Source organism: Notechis scutatus, chromosome 5 (assembly GCF_049901735.1).
Source record: "Notechis scutatus isolate UNSWTSFEM ecotype Mainland chromosome 5, rNotScu1.2, whole genome shotgun sequence".
Taxonomy (NCBI): domain Eukaryota; kingdom Metazoa; phylum Chordata; class Lepidosauria; order Squamata; family Elapidae; genus Notechis; species Notechis scutatus.
The window spans coordinates 16,650,548-16,663,170 of record NC_142013.1 but is presented as its reverse complement, the minus strand read 5'-3'; the positions used below and the strand labels follow the sequence as shown (position 1 = coordinate 16,663,170).

At 44.0% G+C, this 12,623-nt stretch overlaps 2 protein-coding genes across 3 annotated transcripts in view; one reads left to right on the top strand and one right to left on the bottom strand.

Annotated features, from left to right (window-relative positions):
- Positions 1-2,783: 2,783 nt before the first annotated feature.
- Positions 2,784-3,814, bottom strand: LOC148130377 (endogenous retrovirus group K member 8 Gag polyprotein-like). The gene has a single exon (XM_087967486.1). It carries the CDS (start codon positions 3,812-3,814, stop codon positions 2,843-2,845), a length of 972 nt encoding a protein of 323 aa, XP_087823612.1. The 3' UTR covers positions 2,784-2,842.
- A 7,901-nt stretch (positions 3,815-11,715) lies between these two features.
- The window catches only part of PDGFD (platelet derived growth factor D), a 186,523-nt gene continuing 185,615 nt past the window's right edge, over positions 11,716-12,623 (top strand). The window contains exon 1 of one of the 2 annotated variants that reach the window (XM_026675624.2): positions 11,716-12,389. In XM_026675624.2, the coding sequence (XP_026531409.1) occupies positions 12,257-12,389 (133 nt within the window). In that variant the 5' untranslated portion in view covers positions 11,716-12,256. The remainder of the gene's footprint in view (positions 12,390-12,623) is intronic. The other variant, XM_026675623.2, reaches the window with a different exon arrangement.

Below are 12,623 nucleotides of genomic sequence, written 5' to 3'. Positions count from 1 at the left end.
ACAAAAGGTAGCAAAGTTGGTACTAGTATAGGCGGGGCCATTATCAGTTTTTTAATTCCGAGGGCTTTCCCAGGCACGCAAATGACCGGATGCAGTGGTTAATGACGTGTTTTGTGGTCTCTCCTCTTTGCGGGGAGGCCATGATGAACCCTGAGTATGTGTCCACTGAAACGTGGATATATTTCCATGGTGCAAAAGGCGCATACTGGGTTACATCCATTTGCCAAATTTGGCATGCTTTTAAGCCTCTGGGATTTACTCCCATTGGCAGGGCAGGGGCTTGCTTGCTGCAAGTAGGGCATTGTTGAATAATTGCAGCAGCCTCTTGGGCAGTGATTTGGAATTCCTTCATAAGAGCCCTTCTATTTTGATGAAAATAGTTATGACTGTCCCAAGGGGTTAGGGGAGAAAGAGAGAAAGCGGATAGAATAGTAGCAGTGGGTGCGGCTGAAGCTGCTGCGTCGGCTCTGTCATTTCCTTCTTGTAATGGGCCGGGAAATGGTTGATGACTTCGTATATGAGCAACAAAGAAAGGGTGGGAGCGGGTTGAGATGAGTTACTGAAGCGAAATGAATTTAGTAAGAAGGTCATTGTCCAGAGTGGGGGAGAGATATGCATCGGAGATATTCTTTACTATAAAAGTGACATAAAGACTGTCCAAGATTAAATTGAAAGGTTGATTGGGAAAATGTTGAAAGGCCAATATAGCAGCAGCAAGTTCTGCCCTTTGGGCAGGTGATTGTGGCTGAGTAACTTTGGTGCGCCATTGCCCTTCTGACAACCAGGCACAGGCGCCATATTGCTTCCCTCCATCTGCATATATAGTGATTGCAGAGGGAATGGGGGCTGTGGATTTTATTGATTGTCAATTAAAAGGAACCAGCTTAAGTAAATTAAGCCAGTCATCTGCAGGGAGATGGCAGGAAATAGTCACCGGCCATTCTCCCATTACAATTTGTAATGATTCTGAATTCAATAACATTACCTCCCAATCGGACAATGACATGGGGGCATATAGTACAGAGGGTTCAATAACTATTAAGGCTTTACAACGTTGACGCCCTTTGTGAATAAGTATAGAGAAGAGCAAAGGTTTGGGGTTAATGGATTTACGAGGGGTATGAGGCAGATGTATCCATTCTAGGATGAGAAGTTTAGAGAGACTTTGAGCAAGAATTGCAGTAGGTAGCTGAGGTGTATTGAGCAAGATTAAGGAAATAGGAGCATTGTTGTGACATTGGTCGACCCACCTTTTCTGCATAATGTGCTGTATGTCCTGGGTGATTTTTAATTGATGATCTGTAAGGGTAATTTTATCCCCTGGAGTGGTTCCTCCCTTTAATGCATCAAACAGGGGGCTGAGCATGTGTGTAGTGATGCCAAAATAGGGACGGGTCCAATTAATAGCCCCTAAATATTGTTGTAATTTTACAAGGGATGTGGTGCGGGGCAGGGCTAATGCTGGTAAAACTGGTGCCGAATAAGCTTGCATTAGCTTATGTCCTAGATTTTGAAAAGGATGTCGTGTTTGAACCTTTTCCAAGGATATGTGTAAACCACCTTGGTGTAGCAAGGTGATAAGGTTGTCCAGGGTAGCAGCAACTGTGCCTTCCAGACCGGGGGCACCTATGAGAATATCATCCATATAGTGCTAGACTAGAAATTGTGGGTGTTGTGTTCTATAGGGCTGAAGGATTTGATTAACATAGTATTGGCACATTGTGGGGCTGTTAAGCATGCCTTGAGGCAATACCTTCCATTGATATCGTTTAGTGGGATGAGAATTGTTAGGTTTGGGAACAGTAAAGGCAAAGAGTTTGCGGTCTTCCGCATGAAGGGGGATGGAAAAGAAACAGTCCTTGAGGTCAATGACAACGACGTCATAGTTAGTGGGAATAAGGTTGGGATTAGGTAAGCCACATTGGAGTGAACCCATGGGTTGTATGATGGAGTTGACAGCCCTTAAATCATGCAAAAAGCGCCATTTTCCAGATTTTTTCTTTATAACAAACACCGGAGTGTTGTATGGGCTAAGCGATGGCTCGATATGATCATATTGTAATTATTCGGCTGTTAATTGCTGCAATGCAAGCAATTTATTTGCTGGCAATGGCCATTGATCAACCCAAACAGGAACATCCGTGGTTAAGGTTAAGCGAAGGGGAAGAGGATGAGTCATTTTAGCTGCAATTTAGCGCCAAATTGAGAGAGCAAGTCTCTCCCCCACAAATTCGTGTGAAGGAGGAGGATGATGGGCTTAATTTGAGCAGTCCCTGTGAGATTTTTAGAAGTCACAGGGAGCCAAAATTTACTGATGCGAGCTGTTTGAATCCCTCCTACACCTCTTACCATTGGGGAGGTCTCTGTTTCCCAGTCTGTAGTCCACTCGTCAGAGCGTATCACCGAGACGTCCACACCAGAATCCAGAAGACCGGTGAAGCGGCGACCCTTGATTAAAGCCAAGAGTGTGGGCTTAGTTTCGGTGATAGATCTAGTGATCAGCACATCAGAGGGAAGTTGCGGTACCATGATCATTTTTGCTACGACGTCACCCTTTTGTAACTTCATTGGAAGAGTGGATAGCACAGAAAGATTAATGGCTGAGAGTTTTGAGGAAGAATAAAGCAGATCGGGAACCACAGAGATTCCTTTGAGGAGGGCATGAGGGTGAGATTGTATAAGAGCAGTTTTATCGGAGGAGAAGGAGGCAGAAGGAGGAAGCTGTGCGCTGACAGAGAGTGGTAGATGGGGAAAGGATATGAGCAATCTTCTGCCACTGATAATTCATACACAGTGGATGGTATATGGGCAGCCTTGGGAGAGGGGCTAGCTGCCGGCCCCTCTACTCATTTCCCGAGGGTTCAGTTTTTGATCGACATTGATTAGCCCAATGATAGCCTTTTTTACATTTCGGGCAGACTGTTTTTGGTCGAGCATCTCTACTGGCGGAGGGCTTTACTGCCCCCCCGCCGGGAGCTCGACATTGTGATTTAAAGTGGCCGGGCTTCCCACAATTGTAACAATTACCAGATGGCTTATTACCTCTGGTGATAGCTGCAGCCATCATTTCGGAAGTGTATTGGTGTGTTCCCACCACCCTGCAGGCTTGTAGGAATTGGGCTAGAGTGGCATCTGGAGAATTAATCAAGGGAGTAAGCAAGGTTTTACAGTCTGCATTAGCGTTCTCATATGCCAATTTAAGAAGAATTCCTTCCCGAGCTGCCTCATTTGTAATTTGCCTTTGTAGGGCCGTTTGGAGGCGTTCAATAAAATCGGCATAGGGTTCATTGGAATTTTGTAGAATTTTTGCAAAAGATTGTGCGGAGGTATGAGGGTCATCCAAGTGAGAGAGAGCAAGCAGAGCGGCTTGTGCAGAAAGGTTAAGAGCATTAATAGGGCTATTATATTGAGCTGTGGGAGCAGCAAAGGCACCGTCTTCTGTCAGTTCATTTGCGGTAAAATTTGGATTTTGAGCTGCCAATAGGCGACAATGATGGAGAAACTCCGATCGCCATACAACAAATTGAGTCCCTGTTAGAGTCATATGAAAAAGGCTATGCCAATCAGTTGGGATCATTATATGTGCATTAGCCATCATTGTAAATAATCCCATCGTAAATGGAGCCTGAATACCATACATTTGTACAGCTTGTTTGATATCCTTGATTAATTTAAGAGGGATGGGTTCCCAGTGTGGGACGTTTTGTCCCTGCACGTTCTGCATATAAACTAACGGGAACGCCGATGGGCAGTCGGAGTGATCTAACTTGCCAGTTCTAACTCCCGCAGCGATGGCGGCATGAACCGCACCCATAGGAGGGGGTAAGGCAGGAGAGGAAGGCACAGAAGGGAGAGCAAGAGAAGAAGAAGAGGGATTGGGTGAGGGGGGGTCAGGAGAAGGGGGGGAGGTTTACCGACTTCATTTGCCTCTGGGGGCAGTCGGTTTAAGAGACACAGGCGCCACAGCGGGGGGCAAGAGTTGTACAGCAGGATTCACATAGGGAGGGGGTCCAGAAAGGGGGCCAAGTAGGGGTTGCTCTAGAGAGGAGAGAGCCTCAAAAACCACCCTCCAAGCAATTAATATAGACGAAGGGGCCCTAGGACTTGCATGAAGGTATTTTCCAATCTCCTTCCATACTGTAGTTTTAATACTGCCTTTAGCCGGATAAGAAGGGCAGTGTTGCCAAATGTATTCTAGGAGTTCCTCAATAGAGGTTTTTGTGAGGGGGGCATGAAGGGAGCCCCCCTTTTTAAAGGTAAAAAATTTTCATTTGGTCAATTCTCTGATTTCCTGAATGTGAGCTGCCTGCTCCTTAGAGAATCTACCACCCATACTCATGAGGGATCCGTTGTCGCCAGCGATTCAAGCGGATGGGGTGCACCAAGTCTATTCCAGACGATGAGAATGGGCATGCCAAAGACGTATCGCTTTTGAGTGGATCACGTCGGGGTCACCAGTTGTGGTGGTCTCTCACGAAAAGAAGACACAACGCAGGGTTGTCTTGGGATGAGAGCTCAGAGCAAACTCTGAAACCCTCTTTTATTAGAAGCAATCTTTGTTAACGTAGAAATTTTTGTTAGCGTCCTATCACAAACGTATTACATCACCCAAAATGCACTGATCATTCACATAAGCACACAATGATGCAAAGTTTAAGTTTGCTACAGTTCTGGGTAAGAAATGGCAACAATTTGTCCTTGCTCCTTGCTTCGTGTTGCAGCCAACCACCAGAAGGCTCTGTTGTCCTAGCACGTACACAAAGAACAAAGAATCATAGTTCCCACACCAGGGGGAGGAGTCAAGTGAGAAATTAGTCTCGAGTCCCACCTGGCACAAGAAGGCAAAGTCCAACTCTCTTTGAATGCCATTGATCCAGAGGTGATATTCAGCTGGTTTGGACTGGTTCTGGCATACCGATAGCAGAAATTCTGAGTAGTTCGGAGAACCGGCAAATACCCTGCCCACCCGCTCCCGCCATTACCTCTCCTATATTCCCTTGTTTTTTAGCTCAGCTGATTCGTGTGGCAGAGTAGATTGCTGCGCCTCAGCTGAGCTAAACAACAGCTCACCAGCACTGATACAGAGGACGGTCTTTGATCCCTGCAAAGCATGCACTTTCATAGAACTGGTAGGAAAAAATTTGAAAACCCACCACTGCATTGAACCTTATCTAGTCCTCCCCAGGGGCAAACCATCAACCTGAGACTATTTCTGTGTGTACGATTGAGCAATAAATTAGCTAACTCAGTTCTTGACATGTGGGCCTCCTTGTTTACGCCTGACATAACATACTTTCAACTATATTTTCTCATTGTTCCATCAGTATATTGTGTCCATTTTATCAGATAGCCCTTGGCTTATGGCCAATAATTTAATGGTCATTCCAAGTTAGGATGGTGCTGACATGTTTATTTCACTGTAGAACCGATTACTATTGGGTAGAAATCTTCCTGCTGCCACTTTTGTCTTCAGAAATGGGGATGGGCCTACCACTATAACTGGAATGAGATAATGTATGAAACAGAGAGTTGTGACTGTCCAATTTGGTTTGCTTGCCTACTTGAGAAACAGTCTACCTCTGGCTGCTACCTTACTCAGCTATCTGAAATGAGAGAAGAAAGGAAGGAAGCTCCATTCAACTTTGTAGGGCCAAATCTATTGCTGTTAGAAGTAATGGCTCTTACTTCCCAAGGCAACACTGGGCAATGCAAGGAGAAACCATTACCATCTCTCTTTCTGGGTCTCTTTTGTCAAGGTTGGTAACAGTTATTTGGTGGTAAGCAAGATAAAAGCTTTTTCTAATGCCAGACATTTGTGATCCAGACCTGATATCTTCAGATGATAGCCATTTATTTTATTTTATTTATTTATTTATTTATTTTATTTGATTTGCCAATTGTTTACAAGATAATAAGTATAAGTGTATACATAGTTGTGAATACATGAAATGGGTACATATAAGAAAAATAAAAGAAGAATAAGAGAAACAATAGGACAGGGACGGTAGGCACGTTGGTGCGCTTTATGCACGCCCCTACAGACCTCTTAGGAAAGGGGTGAGGTCAATAGTAGACAGTCTAAGGTTAAAGTTTTTGGGATTTGGGGAAGAAACTACAGAGTCGGGTAGAGTATTCCAGACATTGACCACTCTATTGCTGAAGTCGTATTTCCTGCAATCAAGTTTGGTGCGGTTAACTTTGAGTTTGTATCTATTGTGTGCTCTTGTGTTGTTATGGTTGAAGCTGAAGTATTCATTGACAGGTAGGACATTGCAATGTATGATTTTATATACCATGCTTAAATCAGATCGAAGACGGCGTAATTCAAGGTTTTCTAGTTCTAGAATTTCAAGTCTGGTGGCATAAGGTATTCTACAACGAGTACAGGAGTGAAGAACTCTTCTTGTGAAATATTTCTGGACTTTCTCAATTGTGCTAATATCAGATATGTAATGTGGGTTCCAGATTGATGAACTGTATTCGAGTATTGGTCTAGCAAATGTTTTGTATGCTCTGGTTAGTAGTGATATTACCAGAGAAAAAGCTACGTAGGATTAGGTTAACAACTCTTAATGCCTTTTTGGCTATGTAGTTGCAGTGGGCTCTAGCACTTAGATGGCTCACTACATTTTGGTGCCTGTGATAGATTGCTCAAATTAAGTCCTCATGTCTTCTTACTTGGGCCAAAACACTGATCCTAATGAAATTTATCTTGAAGAGGGCTTCAGTTGGTGACAGAATTCACTATTAACATTGCACATTTCATAATGTGCTAACATGAGCCTGCAGGCTACTTTTGCTGACTGCAATTTGGCAGTTCAAACCTCACCAGGCTCAAGGCTGACTCAGCCTTCCATCCTTCTAAGGTGGGTAAAACGAGGACTCAGATTGTTGGGGGCAATATGCTGACTCTGTAAACCGCTTAGAGGGGGCTGTAAAGCACTGTGAAGTGGTATATGAGTCTAAGTGCTAGTGCTATTGTCGTTAGTGATATCCATCATGCAGGTCTTCTTCACATGTAGCAAGGAGTTTGGGTCTATCAATCAACATTCCTGGAGGAGGAGAATTGTGGAAGCCATCATGAGCTCTTCCTTTTCTTCATTTCCAGTCCTTTGATTTAGCTAAGGACTGAAGCTTTAAAAGTGCCTTTTAAAGCTCGCTTTTTACATTTTTAGATCTTACCTGTTTGTACTTTTAGGAACCAACTCTCTTTCTCTGTATATATCTTAGCTTGAATTTCTATGTATGCTTTTTTTCTAAATCTATTGTATTTTATATATTTTCATTCTCATCCCAATTTACCTTGCTATGTTCTATTTCCACATTACTATTCTTTACATTATTTCTGCCTCCTTAGTATTAATTCTAGTTTTATTTCCATAATTAGTCTTTGATTTCTGAATTTCTTGATCTTTATTCTCCATGCACTTTCCTTTCCTTCTTTACCCAAATACTGAGAATTGTACTGCCTGTATTGATACATCTCCTCTTTTATTTATCCTTTATTTCTTTACTGCTTTACAGCATTATTGTATCCTTAAAACCTATTATGCCTTCCCTCACTTCCTTCTCCCTAGAATCCCTTGCTTCTTTTGGCATCTCTCCTTCCAAGTGTCTGCTTTATGGTGTTGGTTGTGATTAGGTTTTCTTGGTGTTTCTTCAGATATTCTTGTGGTTTCTTCCAGGAGAGCTATTGATTGGTTTCCCTGACTTAAAACAAATAACTTCTTCCTGAGAACAGTATAGGACAAAAGGTTGAGAGTTTAATTCTCAAGGTTTTAACTCTTCGATTTGGATCTGCATTCCCCTGTTCTTTCTCCTCTTTTTTATTGGCAATATTCTTGTAACCATCACATGCAATTCTAAACTCTATTAAGAACTCAAGTTTTTAAGGAGCATATTTGTCATACCAGTTCCTTGAAATATCATCAGTGGCATGACATCCTTTAAAAACATTTTTTGACAGTCACTGTTGCAGGGAAGGTGAAGGCATTCTTTTGCAATTGAAACATAAACCATTAACATTCTTTCTTCTATACAGCTGTGGTCAGGTTTGCAATTCACAATAACAGAGGGACATTTTGCTGAGCTCAGATCTACCATCATAATCTGTTTGACTGTTATTGCCAGGAACTGCATGATTTCATTTTGAATTGTTTTTCCAATTCAAGTATGCCTGTTTCTTGGCCAGTGGCTTTTATTAGATGCCCATGAGTTCATCATCAAGGTCAGCTTCACCTCAAAACTTAAGGATGTCTCCATTGCTCAGTATATACAGCTGAATTTTAGTGTCACAAAGGACTGGTTTTAGTAGCAAGCATTTTTTTTTTTTTTACAGTGGCAGTGAGTCTTTTCAGAACATCTCTCTTTAATGCTGATATCAAGTAATTCTTTCATATATGTATTTTCCAAAGCTCCAAAAGGCAAACAAGAAACAATGGTTGGAAACTAACCAAGGAAAGAAGCAACCTAGAAATAAGGACAAATTTCCTAACGGTGAGAGAAACTAACCAATGGAACAGCTTGCTTCAGAAGTTGTGAGTGCTCCATCACTGAAGGCTTTCAAAAAAAGACTCAACAACCATTTGTCTGAAATGATATAGGGTCTCTCGCTCAAGCAACGGGTTGGACTAGAAGATCTCCAAGGTCCCTTTTAACTCTTATTGTTCTATGAAAAGGAATGCTTTCTGAGAGTTGCTGTTTTCTCACTGCTTGCCAGATTTTTCTAATCCTTTATCCTTGTGGAACTCTGTGTGGCTGGAATATTAGACTGGTAGAGTTAGCAATAAAACCAGTATGCAACGTTCTGGTTTCGGGGGGCAGGTTGAGTTATGAGTTAGTATGAGTTATCAGGGGGATTTCCTGTCACTACAATGTTGGATAAAAATGTTTTATTTTCATTGCCCTTCAGAGAACAAAAACATTTTCACTTTGTGTGGCCAATACAGCTGAAAAATATCCTACAAGATCTTGAATCATCTGGGACTAAGAAATAAAAATTGTTGTTTTGTGCATTTCTACTACTCTCTTCTGTGGTCTTCAATTTTCTTCAAGGATGTGTATACAATAAGATATAGATATAAATCTATTTGAGTTATGGGCACTGCAGAAGCTGCCAAATTACCTGGAACATTACATGTCTCCTCATCATTCATTTCCTTATTGGGCATAGAAGGCTCATTGTGCATATTTGTGTTATTGTATCTCAAGGCAGCTCCTTCCTGCTTAGGAAGAAAATAACTTCCTTCCTTCCTTTCTTTTTTTTCTCTAAAGGCTGCCCCAAATGGGCATTTCCTTCCTGTACTCTTAGGCGACTGGTATTCTGTACAATGGCTCTGAACACTAAACTGAGGAGACAAATAACCAAGACCTGAATGAGGGAAGCCATTAAGTTCTGAAGAACCTTAAGAATCACTGCCTATTCTCCCTTAGTTGCATTCAGAGAAGCAGCAGAAAGCAAGAAGTCCCTCAAGATGGTGTTCACAGCCCTTATTATGTGTAATGTTTGTATCTCAGGTGAGCAAAGGTACGTTAGATCCAGAGTGACCACTAACAGGTAGAGCAGAGGTCTCCAAACTTGGCAACTTTAAGACTTATGGACTTCAACAAAGTCTTAAAGTTGCCATGTTTGGGGACCTCTGAGGTAGAGCACAGAGGATTTGAACTTGTTTCCTTCAGATCTGAATGCTCCCCATCCCTTCTCCATATTCAAGGGATGGTAGAGAAGCACCACTGAGTTCTTCCTTCTCTCTGCTCACTTTGCAACTCTTGCTGCTTTCTGTTTTTCTCCTCTGCTCTCTTCCATGTCTGTTGTCTCCTATGCTCTTCTTCTTGCATCTCTGGGCCTCTGAGGTAAAAAGTGTATGAATGCACCAGCAGGAAACAGTCTGGCCTTGGTGTTGCCACTCCCTCGTCGTGCACAAGAGGCAGCTGCCTCAGTTCACCCTGTGGTCAGGTCAGCCTTGTCAGACAGTCCTCTCGCCAGACAGGGCAAGATTGGTGGCACAAGTCCAAGCCCACACCCAAGAGGACTGTCTCCAAATGCTATATGGGAGTTGGCACAAGCCAGTTCGTGCAAACTGCTGTTTAAGAAGTGGCCCCTGATCAATCATTGGGCCTGGCCTAAATCTCAGCATAACTGTACCAACAGAAGCAATGTCTGCTTTGTGTACCTGTGTCCATTTTGTAAACCTCAATGAAGCAGCTTTTAGCACTAGCACTTAGACTTATATACCGCTTTACAGCCCTCCCTAAGCAATTAACAGAGTCAGCCTATTGCCCACAACAATCTGGGTCCTCGTTTTACCCACCTCAGAAGGATGGAAGGCTGAGTCAACCTTGAGCCTGGTGGGATTTGAACCGCCAAATTGCAGGCAGAGGACAGTCAGCAGAAGCAGCCCACAGTGCTGCACTCTAACCACTGCACCACTGAGGCTTTAATCTATTCTGAATTTTAGGTTCTAATCTATTTTAGACTGTAATCTACTCAATACTCCAGAACTCAGAAGAGATCTGTGTCAAATCCTCCAAGGAGGAAACAAGAGAGCAGAGGTGCTGGCATCTCCTTCTTCAAAACTTGTTCTCCTCAGAGAAAAAGATATGAGCCTCCAATACCCAGCCTCCACAAATCCCTTGCCATTGTCCCTGGTGGCTAAGGCCTATGGGGGCCAAATATTTTGAGGATATCAAGCTGCTACTATGCATCCAGAGGGATGAAGGCAAGGAAGTATTAGTCACTTGTTCTTCTAAGTGCCACCAACTCATAAGCTTCAGGCAGGAAGGGGAAATGGCAACCTAGGAACCACCTGGGAAAGGGGCCTTAAATTTCTCTTCCGCTCCTGAATCTGTAGGCTGGTTATCTCCTCTGTGGTAGCCTATCCTATTTACAGAATCAGGAGGTCCCAAGCAGCTCAAATCTGGGCTATCCCTAGAATTCAAGGCCAGTGGATCAAAGCCAAGTGCCAGCCTTGGAGAACAGAAGATGCTTCCCCCAAACCCCACTTTGCTTTGGAGCAATGGGGAGTGATGAAGAAGGACAAGCATCAGTTTGGGATGTGGGCGTTGGACCAGGTGTCTGAGGTTTTTTTCCCCCCTCCAATTCTGGCGCTCAAGCTCCATCGCTAGGACCTTGGAGACTCAACTTTAACTGCTCCATCTTCCTTGCGTCCCTCTAAGTTTCTCGCTGGCCTCGCACGGCAGGAGGCGATCGGTGGGCACAAGGTTGCTCTCCAGAGGCGATCCTTTCTTTCCTTCTCTCTCGGCCCCCTTCACCCACTCTGCGCAGCACCAATCCCGGACCACCACGCCTCCTTCGGAGTCAAATAATAATGATAATGATAATGATGATGATAATAATAATAACAATAATAACAATAATAACAATAATAACAATAATAATAATAACAACAACAACAATAATAATAATAATAACAATAATAATAATAATAATAATAATAATAATAATAATAATAATAATAATAATAATAATAATAATAATAATAATAATAATAATAATAATAATAATAATAATAATAATCGGCGCGTTTTCCTTCCCAAAGCAAATAGAGAAGACCCCCCCAAAAAAAAAGGCTGCCAAAGCGCTCCTGACCCATTGAAGCCGACCCAGCACCCCGGAATTGTAGAGACCCCAATTCTGAACGCTCTCCTGCCAACTTCGCGAGAGACCTGGAAAACAGCCCTCCGGTCGGCCAGTCCCAGAAGGGCAGGGCAGGGCAGCTCAGCTCGGCAACGGTAGAGGGCGAGGGGGGCGTTGTAGCCTTCGGCTCGCTCGCCAACCTTCTCTTCTTCCCCCCCAACCCGCCCCCACCTCCCGCCCCACACATAAACACACCGCAGTGCGCGTGTGAGGGCAACTCCCCTCCTTTTTTTCTTGCCTGAGCGGCCGGTTGGCGGCCGGGAGACGCGAGAGGTAGAGCGGGGGGAAAAGCTCTCCGAGTCTCCGCTTTTGTCCCAAGTCGGCAAAAGGAGGATCTTCCCATCGCTTTAGCTCTGCAGCCGTTCCGGCTACAATCTCCCCACCCCCACCCCACCCCTCCACCTTTTCTTCTTCTTCTTTCAAAAGTTTTTCTCGACTTCGGAGCGAACGGGCAAAGGGAGAAAGCGGGGGTTTCGCTGGCTTGAAAAGGGACTGTGGACCAAACTCTCCCTTTGCAAGAAGATTGGCGGTCGCCTTTGATTCTTTTTTTTTTTAAAGTCTTTTTTAAAGACTTCCACCACCACCACCACCATCTCCGCGATGCAAATGCTGGCGCCGTTCTTCCTTTACGTGGTAGCCTGGGCCACTTTTTGCCCCCAGCAGCAGGGATCCGCCGCCAGCAGCCAGAGCGGGTCGATCAGAGCCTTGCGCGCCTCGAACCGGCGGCGAGATGGTGAGTTTCTCCTTTCTTCACCTATTCCTCACTGATGGGTGAAATTGGCCAGGCGGCCGCCAAAAGCTGAAGGTTGTGGAAGTGCACCCCCTACAAGTTCTCCTGAGAGGTGCACTTGAATGGAGAGACAAAAAGAGGGGGGAAAGTTGTTAGGGTTGGGGGGGCTGTGCAAGCAACTTTTCTTCAACCCTCTCTTTGCTTTTCGGACTGCCTTACATTACCTACAGCCAGTGT

Coding starts and splice junctions, on each gene's coding strand:
- LOC148130377 (XM_087967486.1), bottom strand. CDS start 3,814: ATGGGTGCGGTTCATGCCGCCATCGCTGCGGGAGTTAGAACTGGCAAG.